Source organism: Sus scrofa, chromosome 15 (assembly GCF_054392235.1).
Source record: "Sus scrofa isolate SSC_HxYL_T2T_F1_AM1 chromosome 15, Sscrofa_HxYL_maternal_Yorkshire_Landrace_v2.0, whole genome shotgun sequence".
Taxonomy (NCBI): Eukaryota; Metazoa; Chordata; class Mammalia; order Artiodactyla; family Suidae; genus Sus; species Sus scrofa.
The window spans coordinates 62,766,814-62,794,745 of record NC_139397.1 but is presented as its reverse complement, the minus strand read 5'-3'; the positions used below and the strand labels follow the sequence as shown (position 1 = coordinate 62,794,745).

General features: G+C 50.0%; 3 protein-coding genes and 1 long non-coding RNA gene across 7 annotated transcripts in view; 2 read left to right on the top strand and 2 right to left on the bottom strand.

Annotated features, from left to right (window-relative positions):
- The window catches only part of LOC146395873 (uncharacterized), a 979,457-nt gene that overhangs the window by 683,211 nt on the left and 268,314 nt on the right, over positions 1-27,932 (bottom strand). The gene's annotated exons all lie outside the window — the stretch shown is intronic.
- Positions 206-11,878, top strand: PLPBP (pyridoxal phosphate binding protein). 3 transcript variants are annotated; one of them, XR_014829914.1, is made up of 8 exons: positions 206-354; positions 2,691-2,798; positions 2,885-2,920; positions 3,398-3,473; positions 6,095-6,229; positions 7,231-7,373; positions 8,248-8,727; positions 10,199-11,878. XR_014829914.1 is itself a non-coding variant. In XM_003133369.5 (8 exons), the coding sequence occupies exons 1-8, from the start codon at positions 256-258 to the stop codon at positions 10,468-10,470; spliced, it is 828 nt and encodes a 275-aa protein (XP_003133417.1). In that variant the 5' UTR covers positions 206-255; the 3' UTR covers positions 10,471-11,878. The 3 variants fall into 3 exon arrangements, 2 of the variants coding, with proteins under 2 accessions (XP_003133417.1, XP_013839538.1); XM_003133369.5 differs by having other exon boundaries at positions 8,248-8,346; positions 10,339-11,878; XM_013984084.3 differs by having other exon boundaries at positions 8,248-8,346; positions 10,316-11,878.
- LOC146395876 (uncharacterized) lies at positions 9,151-27,388 on the bottom strand. Its single transcript, XM_085000092.1, has 2 exons — positions 26,452-27,388; positions 9,151-12,463 (listed from the first exon to the last, which is right to left on the bottom strand). Exons 1-2 carry the CDS (start codon positions 26,875-26,877, stop codon positions 12,392-12,394), a joined length of 498 nt encoding a protein of 165 aa, XP_084856218.1. The 5' UTR covers positions 26,878-27,388; the 3' UTR covers positions 9,151-12,391.
- The window catches only part of ADGRA2 (adhesion G protein-coupled receptor A2), a 38,143-nt gene continuing 35,686 nt past the window's right edge, over positions 25,476-27,932 (top strand). For both annotated transcript variants that reach the window (XM_003133366.5, XM_085000042.1), the window contains exon 1: positions 25,476-26,190. In XM_003133366.5, the coding sequence (XP_003133414.3) occupies positions 25,928-26,190 (263 nt within the window). In that variant the 5' untranslated portion in view covers positions 25,476-25,927. The remainder of the gene's footprint in view (positions 26,191-27,932) is intronic.

Here is a 27,932-nt window from a genome sequence, read left to right as displayed (position 1 = left end):
CGGCTAGGTGGAAAGCCCCGCCCCCCGGCAACCCCGGAAGTACGTCACAGCGCCTCCGCACCCGAGTGCCCCGCCCCGCCTCGCGGCGACCTCCCCAAGATGGCACACCTAGGGCGGGGCCGCCCCTCCCGCCCCTCCCCATACTGACGATTGGCTGAGACGAAGACGGGCAACACGGAGACATGAGCTGGGCGGGACCGGAAGGGGATTTAGCCTCGGGTGCCCGGGTACGGGGCTGGAAGTCGGTTCTGTGGAATGTGGAAGGCTGGCAGCATGTCGGCGGAGCTGGGAATCGGTTTCGCTCTGCGGGCAGTGAATGAGCGCGTGCAGCAGGCGGTGGCGCGACGGCCGCGGGTAAGAAAAGGGACCTCGTGGGGACGGTGGGCGGCCGCTTGGAGGAGATGAGACGCCTGCGTGGGAATGGGTCGTCACGGTGACGCAGAGGGGTCTCCCCGCAGGAGCGAGATCTGGCCGCCGCCTTGGCTTTGGCACGGGTTGCCGAGACCCCAGGAGGCTGGTAAAAGGATTCCTCAGCATCTGTCAGGTTTTCTGGAGGTTGGCTTAGTTGGAGCAAAAGGTATCGCTACCCCGGGAAAATGACTGGTCTCCAGGCATCGCGACCATTTACCCATCTGGCTTTGTGTCGGGATCAGCCGCCTTGGCAGAGGGGAGAGGGATCAGGCCTGCACCCAGAGGCTGCAGAAGGGGATGTCCACTGCAGGAGTACCCAAAGGAGGCCAGATCTGCCGAGATCACGTGTGTGGCAGCGTCCCAGATAGTAGATGCACAGTAAATGTCAGTTCCACCCGAAAACGAAGGAAAGGGTGGATTGGCCGTACTTGGGTGACACTAGAGCTGCACTTGTGCGTTTGGGGCAGGAGGGAACTAGACATCCATTCCCAAGCAGTTTAAGATGAGATTTTTTTCCCCCTTATATATAGTTGGTATCTTGGAACTTACTTAAAGGTTACCATCTGCCCCTCCTCAGTGCAAGTTTAAGCTGAAAGGTGTGGTGTGAGACATATTTGAATAGAGAGATCAAAGTTTTCTCTGATTAAGCATTTAGTGTCAGAGTTCAGCTGGCCTGGAGACAGAAGACCTGTATTAGTATAGCTTTTTCTGGGCTGTTAATTAGGTATTATTTTAAACAAGTCAGTTAGTTACTCTAACCCTGAATTTCCTCCTTCCGGCATTAATGATCCTCCAAGAAAAAGCTAAGCTAGAGATTCCCCTAAGAAATATCGCCCTGGGGAGTTCTCCCAACATAACTTACGCAGATGGGCTACCTGTTCCACTTTTTTTCCCTAAAGACTGTTACCTCATAATTCTAGGAAACATGACACAGTCTCATAAAAAGTCAGCAGTGCAGCCCTCAGAAGGAAGGGGAAACTCTGTTAACTGATCTAACTCTTCAGACCCTTTGAGAACATTGATTCTGTAAAAGTTCCGGAGGGTGATGGGGTAATGAAAATGAAGCCATGTGAGGACAGATGAATCTCTTCTCTGTGTGGATTTGGTTGCAGCAGAATTCAGGGAAGCCCCGCTCTTTACATAATGGCCGTGAGAAGGGGGTCGGATAAACCTTATCCTGAGTCCAGAGTCTTCTGTGTCTTTGCATCAGTTTGGCCCCTGGTTCTTGATTAGACTGAACAATTACACTGTAACACAGCAAGATCAATGGCATCTCTGGAGCATTGCGACAAAAGTTCAATCCCTGACCCAGCACAGTGAGTTAGGGATCAGCAGCAGCTCAGATCTGATCCCTGGCCTGGGAACTCCATATGCCATGGGGCAGCCAAAAAAGGAAGGAAAAAAACTACAGTAACCCTAAGGGCGTCGCTTTTGAGAGTGCACGTGGGCAATATTAATAATTACCCCAGGACCAGAGTGTAATTAACCTTGGGGTTAGCCAGATGTTCATCTTGGGGTTTCAGAAGCCAAAAGTGGCCTCCCTTCCTAACAGAGATGCCTTCCCTTAATGAAGTGCTTCTTAAACCACCCACCTTGGTATGCAAGAGTATTGTCTGATAAAGTTTGTTTGAAAGGAGTTTGTTTGAAAGGAGATTCAAAGACTACACCCTGAGATTCAGATTCAGGAGATCTGGAGGGGGACCCAGGTGTTAACTGATGCCATTGGTCAAAGACCACACTTTAAGGAACCACTGCTTTTACTTACCTGCCCAGCTCTCCTGAGAGAGAAGTCTTTTGCTTAATATTCAGTAGCTAAGCACATTAGATTTCAATACAAGCATACAGAAGACTTTTCGTCAACATCATTTGCTACTCATCTTCCCACAGTGTTAGAAAATAGATCCCCTAGTGCCCATTGTGGCTTAGCGGGTTAAGAACCTGAAGTAGTCTCCCTGAGGATGCAGATTGATTCCTGGCCTTGCTCAGTGGGTTAAGGATCTGATGTTGCTGCCAGTTGTGATGTAGGTCATGGATGCAGCTCGGATCTGGCATTGCCGCGGCTGTGGTGTAGGCCGGCAGCTGCAGCTCTGATTCGACCCCTAGTGCGGGAACTTCCATATGCCACAGATACAGTCATTAAAGAAAAGGAAAAAGAATAGTGGATCTTACACAATGCCAAGTTAAAGATCTGTGCAATCAATTCTCCAGGCTATCCTATAGGACTTACTGGGATCTTATTCCCAAATGCTCACTCATCTTGGCTCTCTCCCTCTTGGCAGGAACTCCCCGCCATCCAGCCCCGGCTCGTAGCGGTCAGCAAGACCAAGCCTGCAGACATGGTGATCGAGGCCTACAATCACGGCCAGCGCATTTTCGGGGAGAACTACGTAAGAGTCCTTTTCCAAACTGCGCTTGTGCCCTGGGAAGAGTCATGGTTGCCAGGCTCCTGACTTGTTCTGTTTTTACCCTTTAGGTTCAAGAACTGCTCGAAAAAGCCTCAAACCCTAAAGTAAGTGGAATCTGAATTATTTAGTTTGTAAATAAATTCTTGACTTTTCAGTTGAGAATTAAAAACCCACGCTGGTGGTAGAGTTTTAGATCTGATGGTAGAAATACACTCACCTTGAGCCCCAAATATTTCTCATCTAGAGTTTCTTAAGACTGGTTTTCTCCTGTGCAGCTTTTTGAAGCTGGTGATTTTAGGAGCTTGCTATGATCTTGGATCCTTTTGACATTTGAAAGCTCTTATTAGTTGATTTTTTTTTAATGGGCAATATCAGAAAGAAAGAGGGAGTGGATTGGAACAAGTGACACATAACAGAAGCCCTAGGTTTCCCCTGAGTATCCTCAGGAGCCTGACTGAAGATGACGATGATAGTGGTTTATTGCATAAGCTCTGAAAGGTCAGAGGGGAACGTGCAAGGTAGTTGAGGCAGCAAGGCCTCCACACAGTCTAAGTCAAACATGGTCACCTCTTTCTCCTCAGATTCTGTCTTCGTGTCCTGAGATCAAATGGCACTTCATTGGCCATCTCCAGAAACAAAATGTCAACAAATTGATGGGTAAGATAAAATTTTAAATATGATGACACAATTTCTTGATCTTTGTATCACTTACATACGGTACCTTCTGTGGAAGAGATAACAGATTTTTAGAATGTTTCAAATTTGCTGTTTGTGCTTTGCAATTTCTTTTGGGAAAGAAATCTTAGTTCTCGACATGAGAAGACATCATAATAAGAACAGTGTGAACTCACAATTGACTGGGTACCACATTCTTGGGAACCTGCCCCCCTCTGCACATTAGATATTTTCTGGTGGGCTGTGAAGTAAATTGAAAGGAACCAAAGCCCTTAAAATTTTTCAGCTGCCAAAGGTGACACTTTTGTCCTTTTCCCTTTAAATGAAAGGCTACAGTAAATAAAATACAAAAATATGTTAATTTTATGTATTACAAGTACAGTATATAATAATAAAATACAATATACAGTGAACTACAGTAAACAAAATAAAATTAAAAATTAACTGGGGAGTTCCTGTCGTGGCTCAGTGGTTAACAAATCCGACTAGGAACCATGAGGTTGCAGGTTCAATCCCTGGCCTTGCTCAGTGGGTTAAGGATCCGGCATTGCCGTGAGCTGTGGTGTAGGTTGCAGACGTGGCTCGGATCCCACGTTGCTGTGGCTGTGGTGTAGGCTGATGGCTATAGCTCCGATTTGACCCCTAGCCTGGGAACCTCTATATGCTGCGGGAGCAGCCCAAGAAATGGCAAAAAAAAGACAAAAAAATTAACAAAAAAAATTAACTGGGAGTTCCCTGGTGGCTCAGTGGTTACAGATCCAGCATTGTCACTGCTGTGGCTCGGGTTTGATCCCTGACTGGAGAACTTCTACATGTCATGTGTGTAGCCAAAAAAAAAAAAAAAAAAAGGATTAACTAACTAGAAAGATTTAGCCGTATGACTAGGGGGAAGGGAGGGATAAGTTAGGAGTTTGGGATTAACAGATACAGACTACTGTACATAAAATAGGTAAACAACAAGAACCTACTGTAGAGCCCAGGGAACTATATTTGTTGCCGAAACTTGACCTCTGTCCACCGGTCCCAAATAGAAACTCAGAGGAAGAGTTTTAGGTGATGAAGAAAAAAATAACTTTCTTGCTGTTCCAAACAAAGGAGGCCACAGCAGGCTCATACCTTAAAGACTGTGCCCTCCCTTGGGAGAGATTAGGAAGTATAAGTGGTTTTGTAGTTTGGGAGTAGAAAATAGGGCCACAGAGAAGGATCAAGGGAGATGCAAGTTTGTATTCTTCAAAGTTGGCGTTTAGTGGCCCCAGGACTGGTTCTGGTGGTCTTCCTGTCTGGCTTTCATTTGTTTTAGTTCAGCAGAAGAACTCAGAGATATTGTCATATACATATTTCTTGAAGAGGAACCAGGACTGTGCCCCAAGTCTGCCCTATTGTTTCTTGACTGCTCCTTCCTTCCCTGATTAGCAACTGTTTGCACCAGCCCTTTGGAACTCAGGGAAGGTCAGGGTGGCTGAAGCTTATTCCCTAAAAACAAGAAATGGGGGAGACACAGAAAGGCTTATGTGCCCAGGAGCTGCACAGGGTCCTGCTCAGTTTCATATTCAATGTCTTGTAATAGCCTATAATGGAAAAGGATTGAAAAATATATAGATAGATAACTGATTCACTTGGCTGTGTGCCTGAAACTAACAATTTTGTAAGTCAACTATAGTTCTTTTTTTTTTTTTTTTTTTGTCTTGTCTTTTGTCTTTTTCTAGGGCCGCACCTGCAGCATATGGACGTTCCCAGGCTAGGGGTCTAATCAGAGCTATAGCTGCCAGCCTACACCCCAGCCATAGCAATGCGGGATCCGAGCTGCGTCTGTGACCCACACCATAGCTCACGGCAACGCTAGATCCTTAACCCACTGAGCGAGGCCAAGGATCAAACCCACAACCTTATGGTTCCCAGTTGGATTCGCTAACCACTGAGCCATGACGGGAACTCCCTATAGTTCAATTGAAAAGAAAGAAAGGAAGAGTGCATATAAAGTGATTAGCATATTGCCTAAAGGATTTCAGTGTTTAATAAAGTGAGCCACTGATGTTGTTTCTGAGGCAAGACAAATACTTCATTTCACAGGCATCTTTGGGAAAGGAGGTGGCTTTGGCAACTTTGGTGTCTCCCTTAGCTGTCAGTGTCATTCCCAGGTCATTCCCATGTCCTTGTTGCATATGCGCACCCCCACCCCAGGAAGTTTAAGGACAGGGTGACACCAGGCCAGGGGAGCACTTTGACTTTCTCGCTGTTTCTCCTTTCCTTATTGTCACCTTGGCCTCTTCCTCTCAATCTGAACTGAACTTTAATCAGATCAGCCTGCTATTCGGAATCTACAGGTACCAGCTTCTCCAAGTTTCTAGAGGGATACATGTGCCACCTGGTTGGAACATGTCCTTGCTTCTCTTCCTTCTTCATCCTTCCGAATTAGCAGTGGGCTGACATTCGAATTCATATTAGTAAAACTGTCACATAAGCCTTCTTAGCTGAACTGAAGACTTAACAGTCCTTTTCTTTCCCTGAGGAATTACTTTTCCATCTACCAAGAAAATATTTGGGGTACATTGCTTGTTGCCGTCGGGTGAGTAAAGAATGACCTTGCCACTTTCTCGTTGCAGCTGTCCCCAATCTTTTCATGCTGGAAACGGTGGATTCTATGAAGCTGGCTGACAAGGTTAACAGTTCGTGGCAGAAAAAAGGTTCTCCTGAAAGGTTAAAGGTCATGGTCCAGGTTAACACCAGTGGAGAGGAAAGTAAGTGATCAGACTTGCATCATGGGCTTTTCTTCTCTTAGGATGGGGAGAGCTCAGGAAGAATGAGGGCCTCGGCATCTGATGGCTCAGATGACAGAAGGAAATCGTGGGCCTTTAAGCCTGTACGTAGGGTCTCTGTGCACCGTGGCAGCCTCAGCCAGCCCACTTGTAGTTTTTCAATACATTATGATTTGTTATTTCTGAATTTTTGAGAAGGCAGGCAAGGGGAGTCAAGAAGGGGATTGTGACTTTGATCATGAAAGGTCACCATGCCCCCAAAAGAGATTGCATGTTTACATGTATAATACTTCTCAGGCCTTAAAAAATTACTTTGGAGCTCCCAGTATGGCTCAGTGGTAACAAACTCGACTAGTATCTATGAGGACACGGTTTTGATCCCTGATTTACTGGATTAAGGATCTGGCGTTGCCGTGAGCTGTGGTGTAGGTCACAGACGTTGCTTGGATCTTGCCATTGCTATGGCTGTGGCATAGGCTGGCAGCTGCAGCTCCAATTCTGTCCCTAGCCTGGGAACTTTTCATATGCCCTGGGTGTGGCCCTAAAAAGACAAAAAAAAAAAAAAAAGAGAGAGAGAAAGAAAAACTTCAGAGGGGTGCAGCCTCACAGAGACCTCAGTTTAAAGTTACTCTTTTGGTCTCCAGGACAAGTTCTTCCAAGAGGCCCTCTTGTCTGAGAGTCACCTCCTCCATCATGAGGAAGGGATGAGAAGGGCACTTCATAAAACATCTTGGAGTGCCCATTGTGGCTCAGTGAGTTAAGAACCCAACATAGTGTCCATGGGGTGCAGGTTCGATCCCTGGCCTTACTCAGTGGGTTAAGGATCTGGCATTGCCGTGGCTGTGGCATGGGCTGGCAGCTGAAGCTCCAATTCACCCCTGGCCTGGGAACTTCTATATGCCTCAGGTGCAACCATAAAAAGAAAATGAATAAATAACAATAAAACACCTTGATAGAAGCATCTTCTATTTCTTTTTGTGAAGGCAAACATGGCCTGCTCCCTTCAGAGACAGTGGCCATGGTAGAACACGTGAAAGCCAAGTGCCCCAGCCTGGAGTTCGTGGGGCTGATGACCATCGGAAGCTTTGGGCATGATCTTAGTCAAGGACCAAATCCAGACTTCCAGGTACTCGGGGTCAGGGATGGGGCCACTGCTCATGTGGGCGGGAAGCATCCAGCGAGATCCTTTTGCAGGGCTGGCTATCATGGTAAATTCCGCAGACATCCTGGAATTTGCCTGTCATGTCATGCTGGTACCCTCTTTTTTTTTTTTTTATTTTATATTATAGTTGATATACAATGTTGTGTTAGTTTCAGGTGTATAGCAAAGTGATTCAGTTATACATCTACACATATCCATCCTTTTTCAGAATTTTTCCCCTATAGTTTATTACAGAATATTGAGTATAGTTCCTTATGCTATACAGTAGGTCCTTGTTGATTATTTATCTTTTATGTATAGCAGTGTGTGTCTGTTAATCCCAAACTTCTGATTTATACCCCTACACACACCTTTCCCCTTATGGTTATTGGTAACCATAATTTTGTTTGAGTTCATTTGTATCATTTTTTTAGATTCCATATCTAAGTGATATCGCATGATATTTGTCTTTGCCTGACTTACTGCACTTAGCTTAGTATGTCCATCCATGTTGCTGCAAATGGCATTGTTTCAGTTATTACCCTCTATGGAACTCTCCTCATATACAAAACACAACAGGTTCCCAAACCCCCACAGACCTTTCTCACCTGACTTTAAACTGGCTAACACCTGGTCTTTAGAGAAGATGAGCTCCAGCTCCCTCTCCAGTGACTGACAGTCTTCTTGAAAGTAGGAGAATTTGCCAGAAACCCTTTCAGTAACTTCTGGCAGTTCTGACAGGCCTGGAAACCATGAGGAGGAAACAAGTACTCCTTGGCAGAGATGTCCCGATTCAGCCCCCCGTCAGGCATCCTCAGAGAAGGCAGTGACATGGGTGTTGCACTGGTCTTCCTATCAGGTGTTAGTGTCCCTCCGGGAGGAGCTGTGTCAGAAGCTGCACATCCCTGTTGACCAGGTGGAGCTGAGCATGGGCATGTCCGTGGACTTCCAGCACGCAGTAAGTATCCTCCATGCCCTTAGGTGCCTTGGGGTAGGGTCCAAGAGTCCACAGCGAGAACGGGGTTTTGCTGGAGAAACCTTCGAAATGCCTCATTGTAGGAGTAGGGCACCCGGTAGCTGTGGTTCTCACCTATTTTGATGATGTCCCCTACCCTACTTCTTCTTTTTTTTTTTTTTTTTTTTGGTCTTTTTAGGGCCGTACCCACGGCATTTGGAGGTTCCCAGACTAGGGGTCAAATCAGAGCTACAGCTAGAGCCTATGCCAACGCTTGTAGCAATGCCAGATCCACTGAGCAAAGCCAGGGATCGAATTCTTCTCAATGGATACTAGTTGGAATTGTTGACCATTGAGCCACGACAGGAACTCCACCCCACCCTGGCCTTTTTTTTTTTTGCTATATTAAGGCTGCATCCACAGCACACGGAGGTTCCTAGGCTAGGGGTTGAATTGGAGCTACAGCTGCCAGCCTACACACAGCTCACGGTAATGCCAGATCCTTAACCCACTGAGAGAGGCCAGGGATGGAACCTGATGCTAGTCAGATTTGTTTCCACTGAGCCACGACAGGAACTCCCACCCTTCTTTTTTGAAATGAAATGTATAGAAATTTTTGCCTGATACACAAGGGGTTTTTTTTAACTCAATATATTTCCCTAAGTGGAATCTAAGGAAAGAAATTAAGGAGTTCCCTGGCAGCTCTGCAGGTTAAGTATCTGGCATTGTCACTGCTGTGGCATAGGTTTGTTTGATTCCTCGTCCTAGAACTTCTTTGTGATATAGGCATGGCCAAAATAAATAAACTTTTTTTGTTTTATATTAACTTTATTTTTTCAAAATAAATTTAAAAAGCATACTTTAAAAAAAGGAAAGAAATTAAACTACAGTTCTTCAAAAGGCATTTCACTGTGTTCATGCTTTGGCATGGTTATGTGGCAGTAAGTCATGAGGAGGTAGCCTGCTGTTTAATCAAACGTGTAGGAGTTCCCGTCGTGGCACAGTGGTTAACGAATCTGACTAGGAACCATGAGGTTGCGGGTTCAGTCCCTGCCCTTGCTCAGTGGGTTAACGATGCGGCATTGCCGTGAGCTGTGGTGTAGGTTGCAGACGCGGCTCGGATCCCGCATTGCTGTGGCTCTGGCGTAGGCCAGTGGCTACAGCTCCGATTGGACCCATAGCCTGGGAACCTCCATATGCCGCGGGAGCGGCCCAAGAAATAGCAAAAAGACAAAACAAAAAACAAAAAAAAAAAAACGTGTAGATTCACCCTGACAGCAACTCCTAAGTATATACTGACATAGGTGTGCTGTGTTCGCAGCTCAAATACACGATCTTCTGGAGGGGTAAATAACTTACTAAGCTCCAAAAATCAAACTCTAAACTTCCCTCTGGGTTTAGTGACCAGGAGCCACATGACCACTGGCCCATGAGAAGGCGCATGGGCTGGACCACAGCCCTTCTTTGTGCTGCTGTGCCCCACTTGTCTGCGACCCCTGTCCCCCACCCCTCTCAGTGCCAGTCATGTCCCTCAATCTCTGAAACCCTTACTGATTTCTCAGACACCGCCCCCAGGGGTAGCACCATACCTGCGAGATGCTCTGCCTCCTGGTCCTCTGTAGCTGCATCCTCATCATTCTGCCGAGGAGCCCCTTGAGGATTTCCTGCTGTAGTTCAGCAGGTTGAGAACCCAGTATAGTATCCATGAGGACGTGGGTTTGATCCTGGCCTCACTCAGTGGGTTAAGGACCCGGCATTGCCATGAGCTGTGGTGTAGGTAGCAGATGTGGCTCAGATCCCGAGTTGCTGTGGCTGTGCTGTAGGCCAGCAGCTGTGGCTCCGATTCGACCCCTAGCCTGGGAACCTCCATATGCCACAGGTGCAGCCTGAAAAAGGAGAAAAAATTTAAAAAGAAGCCCCTCAAATGTGGTGGCGCTTCAGCATCCATAGTGTTTTGTTACTCTGCCCTCAGCCCTCAGTCCTTCTTTCCCACAGATTGAAGTAGGATCTACGAATGTCCGAATTGGAAGCACTATTTTTGGAGAGCGTGATTACTCCAAGAAAGCTGCCCTGGACAAGCCCACAGCGGAGCTGAAGGCCCCAGTAGAAATGGCCCAGGCACACTGAAAAGCGGTCCAGCCCAAGGGCTGGTCCACGAACACTAAGTATGCAGGCACCTGGGCTCTCACCTCTGCATCCACGTTACTGCACAACCACGCCCTACGCGTGTGACCTGGAGTGAGCTCACCGAGGATCATGTGCATGGATGAAAACCACCTTTTCGTGTCTGACCCAGGAAGCTCACTTCAAGTAGTGGCTTTGGACTAGATTTGAGAAGTCCAGACATTTCTGCAGAACAAGCACCTAGTTAACAGCCAGGAGTTGCGCTCAGGCTTGAACTTCACCCAGGACCACAAACCAAGGCATGAATGCCTTTCCCAGGTTAAAACTGGGTGAGAGAGTTCCCTTGTGGCACAGTGGGTTAAGGATCCAGTGTCACTGCAGTGGATCAGTTTGCTGCTGTGGCGAAGGTTTGATCCCTAGCCCCAGGAACTCCACGTGCCATGGGCATGGCCAAAACAAAACAAAACTCGGTGACTGCCCATAATCACCAGAATCAGAAGGAATTCCCATTGTCATCCATTTTAATAGAAAGTCCTATTTCCAACTCCATACACACCCCAACGATTAGTCATCTCTGCTGTTCTGGGGGCATGGTGGCTTCTGCCCTCAGTCTCCATCCCACCCAGTAAACATTGGTCTCTGCTCTGGAATAAGCAGTCCTGCTCACTTCAGGCTCAAGTTAATCTTCCAAACCCACATTGTGGCTGATGAGAGTTGTGTCATTGGCCACCCTGTGGTGTTGACCCTGAAAATTACCGGGCAACCTACAGAAGCGGGCCTTGGGCCTTTCTGACATCCTCCTCAAGAGGTGGTACTCCCCCCCGCCCAACCCCAGGCCCTGCGCTGATGGAAATCCAATGAAAGGATGGATTTCTCTGCCACCATGGTCCTCATTGTGGTGACTGCTCATCAAAGACCAGTGAATCTCTTAGTTCCCAGAAACGAGAGTCCTTCCAAGACATTGAAGGCTCATAGTTTCAACAGCGGCCTGGCTCTGAGCTTCCTGTTCCGAGGGAGTAAGTACTTTTTAGGCTCATTTGTAGCCTCCCCTCCTGATGATCGTATTTTTAAGCCAGGATTTTGCAGCCCTTGATTGTTAATAGAGTAGCAAGCTCTTCGAAAACCAGAAAGCACAGTTCTCAGAGTCACGACCGATGACTGTAGTCTGGGTCATTGTTTTCTAAATGGGTTTTTCTTATTTATCCAAGCCCCAGTCTTTAATTTTATGAAACAACTTCCAGAACACAATGCTGCTGCCAAATGTAATTTTATAAAACCTAAAACCATTACGATTCCTGTGCTGTTTGAATCAAATATAGAGTGTGATATTTCAGGATCTCTTAAATAAAAATGTGAGTTTGAATTATGCCATCTGTGCCAATTACAAAGCAATTAAAAAGTTTATTTTCTACGATTTGGTGTAGTGAATATAATAGCAGGGGCGGGCATCGGACCCAACAGGAAGCCGCTGTGCCTGTCTCTGGCATCGTACAATTGGCCTCAGAGAAGGGCTCCCCTTGGTCACCAAGGCTGCCCAAGCCACACCATGGATGAAAGCGGTATTCTGGGCAGTTAACTGGTGGTCTAATGGGTAGGACTTGGCACTTTAATTACTGCTGCCCAGGTTCGATCCCTGGTCTGGGAACTAAGATCCACGGCAAGCCATGGCCAAAAAATAAAAATAAACAGGATTCTGGACTTTCAAAGAGCAAGAAAGTGAAATGTTGGCATTTCAGGAAATTATAAAAATAAAAATGGTTGCCTTTTGCTGTAAAAAAAAAAAACTTAAATTGCCTCTAGGTGGCGACATTGGCTAACCTGAGGGGCAAGCATTGGGACTCAAAGAGCAAATTACCTTGAAAGAGGCAGAAATAGTCCAGGGAGAACATCCTTTTCCCAGGTGATCTGGCTGAGTCTGGCAGGGTCACAAGTTTCTTCCAAATACCACATTTGTTTGCAAACCTGGCTGAGGGTTCTGAGGATGGCCGTGGGATATCTGGGAGAGAAACAGCCTGAACCAGAGAGCTTTCTGGCTTGTTGTGCCTAGAGATCAAGAACCAAGGTCAAGGAGTTCCTTGGTTGGCCTAGTGCTTAGAACTCAGCTCTTTCTCCACCTCCTCCTGGGTTCAATATCTGGTCTAGGAACTGAGATCCCACATCAAGCCACTGCACACCTCTGCCAAAGGAAAGAACGACAAAGAAGAAGTGGGGGAGGCTGACTCCAACCCAGACTGGGAAAGGAAACCAAAGTACATCTGTCCAGTGTGTCCACCACAGGCTGGCACCTTTTGTGTAGAAAAGAATGAACAAAGTTAGAACTTTTTCCTCAACACCAGCCAGGTATGAGTATGTCCAGGTTTTCATCAAAGCCTTGACAGCATCCACGGCCAGTTTCCTGAGGGACAACAGCAGGCTGGCCTGGGACAGACTGGTCCACGCAGCCTGTCTCCCTGACAGTGCTGTCCACCGCCTGGTGCCTGTCTAGTAGGTCCGTACACTCAAAGGCTCGCAATCATCCATCCAGGTTTCATCATCAGGAAGTTCCTCACAGATTCCCTTGCATCTCAACAAAGCAGCTTCTTAATATTCATACTGCGCCCCCCCCCCCTTTAAATCATTCATGGCACATAAAGCACATCCCCTATAATCTCTCATTTCACCCTCCCAGCACCTGGTAGGGTGATGGGGGCTGTCTGGCGGCATCCCTTTGTGGCCGGGACACTGAGGCCTGGAGCAGGTTCACTGTGCTCCTTTCCTGAGGTCAGAGTGGGCTAGTGTCAGGACAAGAAATGAAGTGAAGACCTTTGATTCCTGGCCCAGAGCTTGCTGACCACACCCCACTGGCATCTTCTGTTGTTTCATGCTTTGATAATTAGCAAGTGGCGTATTCTTAGATTTTTAAGCTCCATTTAAGAGAACCTTCTTACCATGAAAAAATTGGATGTGTTCAGCCTGTAGTAATTGTTGAGAACGGACACATCTTGACACAGAACCAACTTTGAAACCACACGTAGGAGTTCCCATTGTGGCTCAGCAGGTTAAAAATCTGACTAGTGGAGTTCCCATCATGGCTCGGCAGTGACAAACCCAACTAGTATCCATGAGAATGTGGGTTCAACCCCTGGCCTTGCTCAGTGGGTTAAGGATCCAGAGTTGCCTGTAAGCTGTGGTGTAGGCCAGCAGCTGCAACTCCAATTCAACCCCTAGCCTGGGAACCTCCATGTGCCCCAGGTGTGGCCCTAAAAGGAAAAAGAAAAAAAGAAAAAGAAACCACACATAGAGGAGATGAGAAGGAAGGAGAGAATGAAAGCCAGCCTGAGTGGGATCAGCCTTCCCCTTCTGTTATCCTGTTTCCCTCACTTGGATTCAAACTGTGTCACAGCCTGCAGGGCCCAGAGTGCAGGACTGCGCCCTCCTGCCTCCACAGCTAGGCAGGTGGTGAATTCTGTTCCCCAAGGCTGGGCAAGAAGGAAGGAGTTCAAATGCGACATTCTGCACATCCAGGACATCCTTGTCCTTCAGACAAGAGATGGCCCTGGGGTTCCCACCAAAGCCCCATGGGGGAAGACTCGCCCACCAGTTCCTGAAGGGCTATGATGAGGGTGGGTGTGCAATGGGTGACCTGAAATGATTTGCTCTGGGAACTGTGACTGTCTTTACCATGAAATCAGCTGAATGCTGTTACATCAGCCTCGTGACTAAGGGGGAAAGAATCCAACCATCCAAGACATTTTGCTAATCTCTCTTCCACTCAAGAAGCACAGAGGTAAAGAAAGGATCTTTTTTTTTTTCCACCCACTTTGCTTCAGCAACACCCAGTTGTACCCAGTTTGTATAGGCTTGGGCTGTGTGTGGTTGAGTATCTGTTCACAGAGTAGATTTCTTCTCCTGAAAGCACTTCAAGGTCCCAAGGGACCTCAGAGCTAACACTTTTCCTATAAAGTCCAGCACATGACACATGGTGGGGACAGAGATGGGGGGCACTTTTGGCACCTATCTTGCATTTAAATTTTACAAGCTCAAGCCCTGAGCTTTGAGATCACTAAGGAGCAGCAGCCACCCTTTGAGTGTGGAGCACCTTCTAGAAGGTTCTTCCCACTGGCTGGTTGGCTGTGCTCCCGCAAGGGTGCTCCCCCACCCATGCGCCAGCAGAGCCATGCTGCTCCCCAGCTTCAGAGCTAAGCTGGACCCAGCTGCCAATCTCCAAAATAAAATCAATGTGTGACCTTATTCACCAGCTGTACTGAGGAAACTAGCACAAACTAGGGCCAACTTTGAAGCCAAAAGGGAAGATGAGAAGTTGGGGGGGGCACTTGGCTGGACATGAAAGGTGTCTTGTCTGTCTGTTCCCTATTAGGCACAATTCTCTTGCAATCTGCAGCCTCAACATAATTCTCTTGACCAGAAACTCTCCAGAGAGATAGTGTCAGAAGGAAAAACAAACAATAGCATCCCTGACAGCAAAGTCACTTAAAAACCTATTTGTGGGTGGGGGCGGGGGCTGGGGGGAGAAATGTCAGCTTGAGGGGAGGGTGTGCCTCACAGCAGGCAGCATGTGGAGGACCACTTGCCCTGGGACAGTCGGGGACATGAGGTGGAGCCCAGAAGAGAGCTAGTGAGCCAGGCGAGGAAGCGAAACTCCGAGTTCTCTGCCTTCCCAGTGTCACCCCTCATCCTCATGCCTCAAGACCCACCTTGCCTGGCTTCCTCACCGTGCACTCAACACGGCCCACTGTGAACAGGGAGGTCTTGGGAGGGATTACCTTAGAAAAAAGTGGCCTCAATATATGCTAACTCCACTTCCTGTTTCTTTCTTTCTTTCTTTCTTTTTTTTTTTTTTTTTGCTTTTTAGGGCAGCACCAGCAGCATATGAAGGTTCCCAGGCTAGGGGACAAATAAGAGCTGTAAGCCACGGCCTACACCCCAGCCACAGCAATGCCACATTGGAGCTGCACCTTCAACCTACACCTCAGCTCACAGCAATGCCGTGTCCTTAACCCACTAAGCAAGGCCAGGAATCAAGCTCCCATCTTTATGGATACTAGTCAGGGTCCTTAACCCTCTGAGCCACACTGGAAACTCCCCACTTATAGTTTCTGCCCACCATCAGCAGCCAGAGGCCGAAAATCCATCTACCCCTGTAAGCTGAGAGCCAGCTCCCCAGGCTGCAAAGCCTGTTACCCCAACCCCCTTTGACCTGCCTTTGAGCAAAGCCATTGAGTGTTCCAGAGACCAGGCCCCACCCTCGCCTGCAGGAGCCCAGGGGTTCAGATTCTGGAGTTCGGGCAAGGGTCCAGTTCTGGGGCAGGATCCTGTTATAGGAGAGAGATTTTTTTTTTTTTTTTTTTTTTAAGGAAGAAAAACTAATCAGAAGCAAAAAGTAAGAGCTTTTCCCTGCCTTTCGGACTTGTTTATTGCTAGGATATCTGATTTCAGCAGAGGAAGCCGGCACTGAAGCAAGGTTTTTATTGGCCGCTAGCATGAGGAATTCAGGGTTTGCCTTTGATTTGGCTTCCCCAGAACAGGAGGTACAGAAGGGCCCTCACTGCTTTGATGGAGGAGCTCCGCACTTTGGGGGCCCCCCACCAAACTCCCCTTTTCTGCAGCACCAACTAAAACGCCCTGTGGAGGATGAGGGTGGAGCCAGGGGGCCCAGAGTGGAAGGTGGCCTCTGAACATCTCAGCGAGGAGAGCGAAATAGCAGACAAATGTTTTAAAAAGTTCTGAGACTGGCTCCAGGGCTCTCTGCCCCCCCTTCCCCCCGGAGTGGAGGGAAGGTCTGGTTTGGATGAAAGCAGTGTCTCTCCCTGACAGAGCTAGGCAGGCTGCACGGAGGGCCAGGCCTGATGGTTTCAATGTGTGGGGAAGATAAAGCCAGATCTGCGAGGTGGCTTTGCCAACAGCACTCCTCGTCGGATGGGCTGGTGGGCTCTAGGGAGGGGGGGTTACAGCTGGGCCACAGACTCCAGGGGCTGCTGCCGTGATCCCCTAGGGCTCCCCATAGATACCTTCATGCCCAGCCAGCAGCTGTTTGGGGTCTGGGGCTTCCCCTGACACCCCCGCCGCCCCAGCCAGCCTGATCTTGTCCACAGGCTTCCTGACTCCTCCTGGCTTCCAAAAGGGAAGAGGGGGGTGTTCCAACATTTGGGGGCTCAGAGTGAGCCCAGCCATCTCCCTCCCTGCATCCAACATCCATCTTTCCCTCTGATCTCCCTCATCACTCTTCCCCATAAATCACTGGTGACCAGAAGGACCCCTCAAAACTGTGGTCTCTGGAGTTCCCGTTGTGGCTCAGTGGTTAACGAATCCGACTAGGAACCATGAGGTTGCAGGTTCGATCCCTGGCCTTGCTCAGTGGGTTAATGATCTCGCATTGCCAGGAGCTGTGGTGTAGGTTGCAGACACAGCTCAGATCCCACATTGCTGTGGCTGCGGTGTAGGCCGGTGGCTACAGCTCCGATTCGACCCCTAGCCTGGGAACCTCCATGTGCCACAGGAGTGGCCCAAGAAATGGCAAAAAGACAAACAAACAAACAAACAAACAAACAACAAACAAACTGTGGTCTCTAAGTGTCTTTGCTTTACTGCTTTATCCATCCGTGGGCAGGAATTTGCTGCTGCTGCAGGGACTTTGGGTCCTGCACCAATGGAAGAGGGCAGCCCACCCCCCGCCCCCTGGGACGATGCTTCTGCCTGGGTAAGGCTCTTCACGTCCCAAGTTGGTGACTAGAAGGTCCACACGAGAGCCACCTTTCTCCTCTCCTCGGGCCTCCCTGTGTGACGGGTCACAGGCCTGTCTCCCATACTGAGCATGCCCGGCTGTGGCAGGGCCCATCCCTGGCGCAGCTCTTCTCACCGGTGAGGCCCAGGCCCACTGGGGCGGCCCTTGTGCCGTTTGGGGCTCTGAGCTGAGGCCCAGGACCTCCCTCAAGCAGGGGGTGGGGAACAGGGAACAAGGCTCTCACTGTGTCCACTTCAAGGAACCTGGGCATCAAAAGGTCTTTAAGCGGTGAGTTTGAAAAAAGCATACAGGAGAGGACCACGCTAGGGCCTGGAGCTGTGTGCTCACAAACACACTCACATGCACAGCCACAAGGTTCGCTTCATGTCTGTCTGGGTTTGAATCCCAAATCTGCTCCTCACCAGTCACATTCGCTTGGGCCAAAGACAAACCCCCTTGATGTCTCAGTTCCCTCATTTGTCAACAGGTGTCCTGTCTCTTGGTGTCCCTGTGACATTTCCAAGTGAATAAGCACGTGAAGTCCCTGGCACATAGTAAGAGCTCAGGAGCTGTCAGGGGCCAGCATTGAACCCAGCCAGCTGGGCTTACAGTCGGTTGGACTCTCCGTGGAGCAACAGGCGGGCGCAGCTCTGATGAACAGAGCAGATAAAGGCTGTCGGCAAACTGCTGCCTTCCTTCAGAAATGAAATACCATCCACTGAGGCCAAGGAAGAGCAGGCCACTCCAAGAGGCAATTAAAGCTCCGAGGAGTTTCCGTTGTGGCTCAGCGGGTTAAGAACACAACTAGTATCCCATGCAGGTTCAAGCCCTGACCTCACTCAGTGGATTAAGGATCTGGCGTTGCCACAAGCTGTTGGTGTAGGTCACAGATGAGGCTCAGATCTGGCGTTGCTGTGGCTGTGGCGTAGGCCAGTGGCTACAGCTGCTCCAATTCTGCCCCTAGCCTGGGAACTTCCATATGCTGGGGGTGTGGCCATAAAAAAAGTAAAAATAAAAAATAAAGCTCTGAGTGCCCAGCAAGCTTCCCTCACAGGTCTCTCACCAAGATGGGCTGACAGAATGAGGCTGCCCCCTCATATGCTTCAAGCATGGACACCCAAGCCTCTGCTTCCTTCTGGTGCCCCCAGCTTGCAACAAAAGACCCAGCTGGATACCAGGGCACAAAACTGGTAAAATCAGCCCAGAGTGAAACCAAAACTAGACACACCGGCTCACATACCCTGAGTGTCAAGGCCCCAGCGACCAGTCCTCTTGTCCTCAGGACAGGAGGCCCAGAGGGAGGGCCCCTCGACTGCATTTCTCCCAACCTCCCCTTCATCCCCATGCACCTTCCAGGACCCCCAGGCAGGCTGATAGGTCTTAGGAAATAGACCTGCACAGAAGCCTGACCTTGACCTTCCAAGGAGAAAGGGGTGTGGAGAGAGAGAGAGGGACAATGCACAAAGAAGCAGCAGGAGAGGAAAGGAGAAAGAGAAGCACAAAGAGGGGCAAGAAGCGGAGGGTGGTGACAAGAGAGGCGAACATCAAAGGGCCAGCTCCAGAAAGCCCCACAGAGGCCAGCCAGGCATCAGGACAGCTATCCCAGGGAATGGGGTTCCCCACAAAGACCAACTTTTCCAGCAGATTTGAAATCCATCCTGCCAGGCTGCTGACGGGCCTCAGCTGTGAGTGAGGGCATTTCTCTGAGGCTTCCCACCAGCTTCGAGTGGCCAGGAGTGAGTGACCCCAGGGGAAGGGGGCAGTGGTGCCCAGAGAATCAGGCTGGGGAACCTAAAGAGAGGGAGGAGATGCTCCTGAAAGCTGGATTCACAGGCAAGGATGTTCCCCCAGGACCGAGGCCTCCTTCTGCTGCTGCTTCTAGACAAAGAGCAGAGAAGGAAAAGCAGGCCCAGGAGTTCCTGCCATGGCGCAGTGGGTTAAGAATCCAATGGTAGCAATTCAGGTCGCTGTGGAGGTATGGGTTCGATCCCTGGCCTGGCCCAGTGGGTTAAGGATATAGCATTGCTGCAGCTATGGCGTAGATCGTAGCTGTGGCTATGATTCAATCCCTGGCCCAGGAATTTCCATGTGTCTTGGGTGCAGCCAAAAAAAAAAAAAAAGTAGTTAAGTTTCCCAAAAAAGAAAGAAGAAAGGAGTTCCTATTGTGGCTCAAGAGATTTAGAACCTGACTAGTATCCATGAGGATACGAGTTTGATCCCTGGCCTCGCTCAGTTGGTTAAGGATCCAGTGAAGCTGCAGTGTAGGTCACAGATGTGGCTCAAGAAAAAAGTTTTTTTGGAGTTCCTGCCGTGGCACAGCGGAAACAAATCAGACTAGGAACCATGAGGTTGCGGTTTCAATCCCTGGCCTTGCTCAGTGGGTTAAGGATCCGGCGTTGCTGTGAGCTGTGGTGTAGGTCACAGACACGGCTCAAATCTGGCGTTGCTGTGGCTGTGGCATAGGCCAGCAGCTCTAGCTCTGATGGGACCCCTACCCTGGGAATCTCCATGTGCCGCGGGCACAGCCCTAAAAAGACAAAAAAAAAAAAAAAAAAAAAAAAAAAAATTAAAGTTTCGCTTTAGAAAAATAAAGCAAAAAAGGCTCAATTGCCAGTCTCCCCATCTTGCCCCAGGGAAGAGTGAGTAGGGCTGAGAGTGCCAAGCCTAGTTCTTTCTGGTGACCAGCTCCCATCCTGAGTACCACCCTCATTAGCATAAACTCTGGTATGCCCCAGAAGGTCCAGAAGAATCACAGAAGATATTCCTGTCACTCAGGAAAGGCCAAGGTTTTTAGGAGCTCAGGGTCCCCATTTCCCAGATGAGAAAACTGAGGCTTAGGTAAATTGAGTTGCCCAAAGTCACACCATCAGTAAAATGGAGAGCCCAGGATTTGAATCCAGCTTCAGCATCTCATGCCCTTAGAAGCACAGTGCTTGAAACACAGGAAGAAGTTCATCATTTCCCTTAAAGGGTGAGTCTGATTTTTCATGGAGACAGAGGTTATGAGCCTCTCCTGTAGGAGTGCCTAAAGGATATACAGGTGCCTTGTGTGGGATGGAGTCTGATTGGAAGGGAATCCTTTGCAGGCTCAAGTACTTATCTGATACATCCCACAATTCCTACCCATTTCTGCGGGTTGCTGCTCATGTCACATTTGCATTTCCATCCAATCATGGGTCATGGGAGTTCCCTAGTGGCTCCTGAAGGATCCTGCATTGTCACTACAGTGGTTCCAGTCACTGCTGTGTCACAGGTTCAAACCCTGGCCTGGGAACTTCTGTATGCCATGCGTATGGCCAAAAAAACCCAAAAAACAAGAAAGTAATCAACTATTTAGGAGTCATAATGTCATCTATTGTTGGCTCAGGTCTGTATTAGGATCCTACCTCTAGAAGGCACAGAGGGAGCTGGGAAACCTGAGAATCTAAAGACCCTTCACAGGCCTGGAGCTGGGAGGCTAGCCATTGCCGGCTCCAATTCTATACACACGTTTCTAGTCTCTAATAGTCTTTAGTCGCACTTACTTTTCTCTTACACTGGAGCTCCTTCAGAAAGCCTCTGCCTTCCTTGGGTCCTCCAGAAGAATAAGGGACGGGAGTCCAGTTCTATCACCAGCTATAGTCTGGGAGCAGATGTCTACAAAGGTTCAGCTCAGAGAGGGAATCACAGGAGAAAACCTCAAGAGGAAGCGAAGGAGTTTCTTGGGGTAATTATTGACAGCCTCCTCCTCCCCTTGAAATTACAGAGCATGGTGGCTGAAACTGGACTCTGGAGTCCAGAGGGCTGGCTTCAAATCCTGCATCCATCACTTCCGAGCTGTGTATCCTTGGGCAAGTTACTATTAGGGTGCCTTTTCCCCTCTTGTCTGTTAAACAGCCATCATCACCCTGTTGTGAGGACAAAATGAGCTAATTCTTGTAAAATGTAGTCACAAGCATCCGGCACTAACAAGCCTGCAGTAGATACTAACTGTCCTAGTGTGTGTCTCCTGTGCCAGCTCTTATCTGCTCAGGGCTCCAAGGGTGGGGACACTGACTGTGACCCATCTTCCACTCTCAGCTGCCCCCAGTGAAGGGTCTGCTCAATCGTGGGGATAAGAGGCCCCAGCCACTCCTGGACAAGGGTGAATGGATTAGCACTGAAGCTGGGGGCAAGAGAAAAGTTGGCTAGCAGCTAGCACCCAGCAAAGGCAAACAGTTCTTTAGAGGAACCATAGTGGATGTGAGCCCCAGGCCCCTAAGGGGATAATTATGGTCTAGCAGAGTTAGGTGGATGTGAGCCCAGGCCCCTTTTAAGAAGATAATTATGGTGTAGTAGAATTAGGTCTTCTGCTCTAGATTGGACTAAAACTTTGGGTAAGCCTTCCACCCCCTTTGCTTCAGACAGAATTAATTCAGCCTCCTCCCTCTTATCATGGAACCTTATCCTTACTTCCCTGAAGAACTGATCACATGAGATCAGGGCCAGGGTCAAGCTTCCTAACCAGATACTTGGAGGTTGGGAACTAAGTTTGAGTCATCCTTCTATCTCAAATGAACTCATTCATTCCACCCTACACCTCTGAGAACAGATAACCAGGAAAAAAAAAAAATTTAAGGGGAAAAGCTTTTGGGTAGCTCAGAGAAAAGAGCATTTAAAAAGGTATCGGTGTCTTGACTTATATTTAAGACTTAAATAAGACTTATATATAAGTCTTATACATAAGACTTAAATAAGACTTATACATAAGTCTTATAAATAAGACTTAAATAAGACTTATATTTAAGTCTTAAATATAAGTCTTGTCTTATATTTAAGACACCATCAAACTCCTGGAAGAGAACATAGGCAAAACATTCTCTGACATCAACCTTATGAATATTTTCTCAAGTCATTCTCCCAAAGCAACAGAAATAAGAGCAAAAATAAACCAGTGGGACCTCATCAAACTGACAAGCTTTTGCACAGCAAAGGAAACCAAAAAGAAAACAAAAGGACAACTTACAGAATGGGAGAAAATAGTTTCAAATGATGCAACTGACAAGGGCTTAATCTCTAGAATATACAAGCAACTTATACAACTCAACAGCAAAAAAGCCAACAACCCAACTGAAAAATGGGCAAAAGACCTGAATAGACATTTTTCCAAAGAAGATATGCAGATAGCCAACAAGCACATGAAAAAATGCTCAACATCACTGATTATTAGAGAAATGCAAATCAAAACTACCACGAGATACCACCTCACACCAGTCAGAATGGCCATCATTAATAAGTCCACAAATAACAAATGCTGGAGGCGGTTGGAGAAAAGGGAACCCTCCTGCACTGTTGGTGGGAATGTAAGCTGGTACAACCACTCTGGAGAACAGTATGGAGGTACCTTAGAATCTATACATAGAACTACCATATGACCCAGCAGTCCCACTCTTGGGCATATATCTGAACAAAACTTTCCTTAAAAAAGACACATGCACCCACATGTTCTTTGCAGCTCTATTCACAGTAGCCAAGACATGGAAACAACCCAAATGTCCACTGACAGACAACTGGATTAGGAAGATGTGGTATATATGCACAATGGAATACCACTCATCCATAAAAAAATGAAATAATGCCATTTGCAGAAACATGGATGGAACTAGAGACTCTCATACTGAGTGAAGTAAGTCAGAAAGAGAAAGACAAATACCATATGATATCACTTATATCTGGAATCTAATATATGGCACAAATGAAACTTTCCACAGAAAAGAAATTCATGGCCTTGGAGAATAGACTTGTGGTTGCCAAGTGGGAGAGGGATGGAGTGGGGTGGTTGGGGAGCTTGGGGTTAATAGCTACAAACTATTGCCTTTGGAATGGATTAGCAACAAGATCCACTGTGTAGCACTAGGAACTATGTCTAGTACTTATGATGGAGCATGATAATGTGAGAAAATAGAATGTGTACATGTATGTGTAACTGGGTCACCATGCTGTACAGTAGAAGAAATTTGTATTGGGGAAATAACAATTAAAAATAATAATAATAATTTAAAAAAAAGGTATCGGAGAGTTCCCATTGTGGCTCAGCAAAAAATAAACCCAACTAGTATCCATGAGGATGCGGGTTTGATCACTGGCCTAGCTTGGTGGGTTAAGAATCTGGAATTGCCATGAGCTCTGTGTAGGTTGCAGCCTCGGCTTGGATCTTGGGACCCGGCATTGCTGTGGCTGAGATGTAGGCCAGCAGTTGCAGCTCCAATTCCACCCCTAGCCTGGGAACTTCCTTATGCCGTGGGTGTGGCCCTTAAAAAAAAAAAAAAAGAATTGGAAAACAAGATCCTACCGTATAGCACAGGGTACTATATTCAATGATCTGTGATAAACCATAATGGAAAAGAATAGGAAGAAGAATATTTATAAATATGAATATATACAACATATGAGGAATTTTTGTTGTACCGCAGAAATTAACACAATATTATAAATCAACTATACTTCAGTAAAATTAAATTAAAAAAAAAAATTTAAGTTCCCAGCGCTGGCTCTTTACACCTCAGACATTGTTTCCTCACCATACTTGTAAAATGGAAAGTCACTCGAGCTCCACTCATCTTCCTGAGTGAGTATAGAGGCCAAAAGTGATGATCAACAGGACAGGACAGCGTCCTGGAAATGTCTCCACCTCATTCCCACCTGTGGGAAAGCATCGCCTCATTAAATGTCAGCCTCAGAGAGTGGATGTTGCAGTGGAATTCCTTTCCAGCCTCTGAGTGCCTTCACTTAGCAAAAAAAAAAAAAAAACAGAAATGACAGAAAGACTGTGTGACCCAGGCCAGAGGCCTCCTCTGCTCTGGTCTCTGAGAAGTTCCCTGGCCTGTGAACCAGAGGATTGGGTGGCAGGCCTGCCCTGGGCCGTGGCTCTGTGACGACCCTTCCTAGGAATGCAAGCCCGGCCCCTGCCAGCCCTGCAGAGGGCTCCTGCTGAGGGAGGCCCGTCTTCTCCCTTCCTCCATTTGCAGTCACTATTTATTTATCTTTGGAAGTTGAAGGAACCAGAGCCTGCAACTGGGACAGACCTGTGGAGCCAGAAGGAGCCAGTGTCTGGGCCTGGCATCTGCCGCTCATGTGAGGGAAAGAAGCCATTCCCAGCAAAGGGGGTGGGGGACCCAGCTGATATGCCACTGTACTAGGAAAGGTGCCACATACACCAGCAGAGCCAAGGGCACACAAAGACGGTGACGGTCACTACAGTGGCCGATTCGGTGGCCCAGCGAAGGATGGGAAAAGGAGCTCTGCCCAGGAACCCCTCAACCCTGGTAGCCTCATCTCCACAGCAAAGGTGCCATTTCTACTCCTCACCCCCAGCCTGCATCTCCCTGCAAGTGTCAGAAAAGGCAGCCTCTGTGGGAAGACAAGAAGCAGACACATTGGGCCACACTTCATTTGTCCCTCTGTCCCAGCTTGTGTTTCAGTCTATCTGGGAATCAAGGTGATTTTCAAACCCATCTGAGTGCCCTCCCACCACCACCGCTAACCAGTTTTCAGGCAACAACTTGCATTCACAAACTAGGGGGCAGGCAGGGCCCCACTTTGACCCCCAAGATTCTACCCCCCCCATGTGTCCTTAGAGCTGCCTAGAAAGGGCCCTCCTGACTGGGTACAGTGCTTTTTCCACTCCCAGCACACACCCCTGCTTTTCCCTTCTCCATCCCCCCCATTCCCACTGTTCCCCCAAACACACACGTGGATGTGGAAAAGGTAGGCGGTGGCAGATCTAGCCTGTCTGCCTTGGCCTTTGACCCCTCCTAGGCAGAAAGACATGCACCCCCCACTGGGCGAGGTCAGCCAGCAGCAAGGAGGGTCTGAGCCTCCTAAGACTTGGCTACGATCCTGCAGTGAGTGCCGGCCTCCAGACTGGCCCATCAGGTCAGGGGTCAAGGGAAGCCGAGCCTCAGCAACCCCAGAGCAGTGAACAAAGTTAAACCAAAACATGGACATCTCTGGCCAAGCCCGCAGGTCAACGAAAGTCCCAGAGATATGGGGTGCAGGCTGGACAGGAATGAGTGAGGGAAGATTTTGTGAAAAGTGACGGCGGTTGGCTTTGAGGTCGGAGATGGGTTGTCAGGAGGAAGATTCCTGCCTCAGGGGAGAGGGGCGGGAGTGAGAAAAAGTCTACATTCAAGGCGGGTGCAGGGAACTTGCGGGGCCTCAAGCCGGCTGGCCCGCTCAGGCTCCGAGGAGGGCAGAGGCCTGGCTGCGTATCGGGAGGCGCTAGGGCCTCGCGGACGGACGAGCTGGCGAGGGGAGGGCGCCCGCTCGGGAGGGAGGGAGGGGGCTGGCGGCGGCGGGAGCGGCGCCGCGCCGAGCTGCCTCCATCCATGGCACGGAGCGGCGGCGGCGGCGGCGGCGGCGGCGGCGGCAGGAGCCCGGCGCGATCCGCTAGGTCCCAGCCCCGCGCAGAGCGAGCAAGCGCCGCGGAGGGGTCCGGCCTCAACCGGCCCGGGAGAACCGCGCAGAGACTCGGGCCGCGACGCCTGGGGCCGCCCGCGCCGCGCTGACAGCCGCGCCCGCGTCCTCCCCGCCGGGGCGCTCGCCGGACATGCCCCCGGGGCGCGGCGGCGGGGACCCCGGGGCTTGCCTCCGCCCAGGGCCCCCCGCCCCGCCCTCGGGCGCCCCGGGCCCCCGCTGAGCACGCCTCCCGCACTCTCGGATCCCTCTGGCCGGCGCGCAGACGGGCCCCAGCGCTGTCGGTCCCCGCGGGGCGATGGGCTGATGGGCACCGCGGGACGCAGGATGCGGGCGGCGCCCGCGCGCCTGCTGCTGCAGCTGCTACCCTGGCTGCTGCTCTTGGTGCCCGGGACCTGGGGCGCGCCCGGCTGCCCGGTCCCCATCCGCAGCTGCAAGTGCTCGGGGGAGCGGCCCAAGGGGCTAAGCGGCGGCTCATCCAACCCGGCACGCAGGAGGGTGGTGTGCGGCGGCGGGGACCTCCCGGAGCCTCCGGAGCCCGGCCTTCTGCCTAACAGCACCGTTACCCTGTGAGTACCAAACTCGGCCAGCCCAGCCCGATCCCCGACGAGGGGACGAAAGGAAACCAGACGGGAGGGGTGAGAAATGGGGGACCGAGAGGATGCCAACACTTCAGAGACTCTAGGACAGGCCTGGTCCAGAAGAAGAAAAGGGAGGCTTGGAGAAGCAGGGGGAAAATTAGAGCTCCAGGGGTGTCGAATGAGGAAGGAGCATGGCGTGGAGTGGGGGTGGGGGCGTCCCAAAGAGAGGCAAGGCGGACGCCCACTCACCTGCACAGGTGAAGGGGAATGCGCGCTGGCGGGACGCCCACGCCCCTTGAGTTTCCAGCCGGGGCTGGTGTTGCGGACTTCGGGGACCTGAAGTGGGCAGGCTCGGGGAAGGCTCAGGGAAGCTCGACGCCTGCGGCCCAGTAGGTGGTTGTGGTCTTTACCACCGCGGACGCGTCCCTGGCGGCACGCCGATTCACTCCGCGGGCCTGACTCCTCCAGTTGGGGGCGCCCCATTCGACCCTGAAGCCTGCCAGCCCCGCTTGCAGATCTTCTCTCTAGCGCAGGCGGGAGGGTGGGCTCGGAAAAAGTCTGTCCTCGGGGTGCAGGCGCTTCTGGGGTGAACAAGACCCCAGCGTCCCGATTCTTCTCGGGCCCCTCTCCCGCCCGCGCGCATCTGTGAAGTGAGCTCTGTTTTGGGTCCTGCATCCGTCCCTCTTCTTTCCCTCCCCGGATATAACACGAGCTTTGGCTGTTTCTCGATTGACTTCTTCGCGTAGGGATTGCGAAGACAGAAACCTGGCTGAGGTCGGAAGGAGGCTGCCTGCTAGGCTCCTTCGGTCTTCCCAAGTTTCCCTTCTCAGCTGGGGCCTTATTAAACTCTCACTTTGACGGCAACTAGCGCGGCCGGTCGCGCCGCAACCCAAACCCAAACCTCCGCGAGGGGGGTCCGAAATCCCGGCAACAGAGAGAGAATTAGCGACCCCTCCCCACCGCGACGATTTCCTGCGCAGACCACGTGCTTGCAGCTCCACGCACGCGGCGGAGTGGAGGGTCCGGCCCTAGCGGCGGCCCCTTCCTTTCCTGTCCCGGATCCAGCCTACGACGAGCCGCTTCCCCTTCCCTGTCCTCCTGACCCCAGTGGCAACCGTTTCCCCACCGCCCCTTGCCCGGAGTTGGAGCTGGCGCACAGTCTAGCCGATTGTGTCCAGAACAATACAGTAACGCCTCTGGTTGGGTGAGTTCAGAGGCTGCCCGCTTCCTGACAGGACACGACTGGTCAGCCTCTGACGTTGGCCGCCCGGCCTGTATTTTCCCCCAGCTGGGGTGGGTGGGTGTTTGTGTGCATGAGGGGGCTGGAAGCCAGGTCTCCGCTCTTTTCCAGGGCCTAGCAGCTGGGACCGGACAGGGTCCCGCAAAGTAGCCCTGGCAGCGGATTCAGATCCCTCTGAGTGTCCACTGGTGTTGAAGTGTCCAGACAGGCCTGGGCATTCCCCAGCCCACTCAGTTCTGGAGGAGAAAAATGCTTGCTGCGTGGAATAGCTGGGCCAGTGTCTGTGTGATTACCCACTGGGCTATGATTATTCAGTTCTGGGAGGTGTGTGTGTGTGTGTGTGTGTGTGTGTGTGTGTGTGTGTGTGTGTTCTGGATCTGGTGGCTGTGCTCACACATGTGTTAGGATTAAGGAACCCTCACATGCTGAAGGCATAAGGAAGTGGGGGAGCATTAAAAGGTGGTTTTGCTGTACACCTTAGAATGGCAAC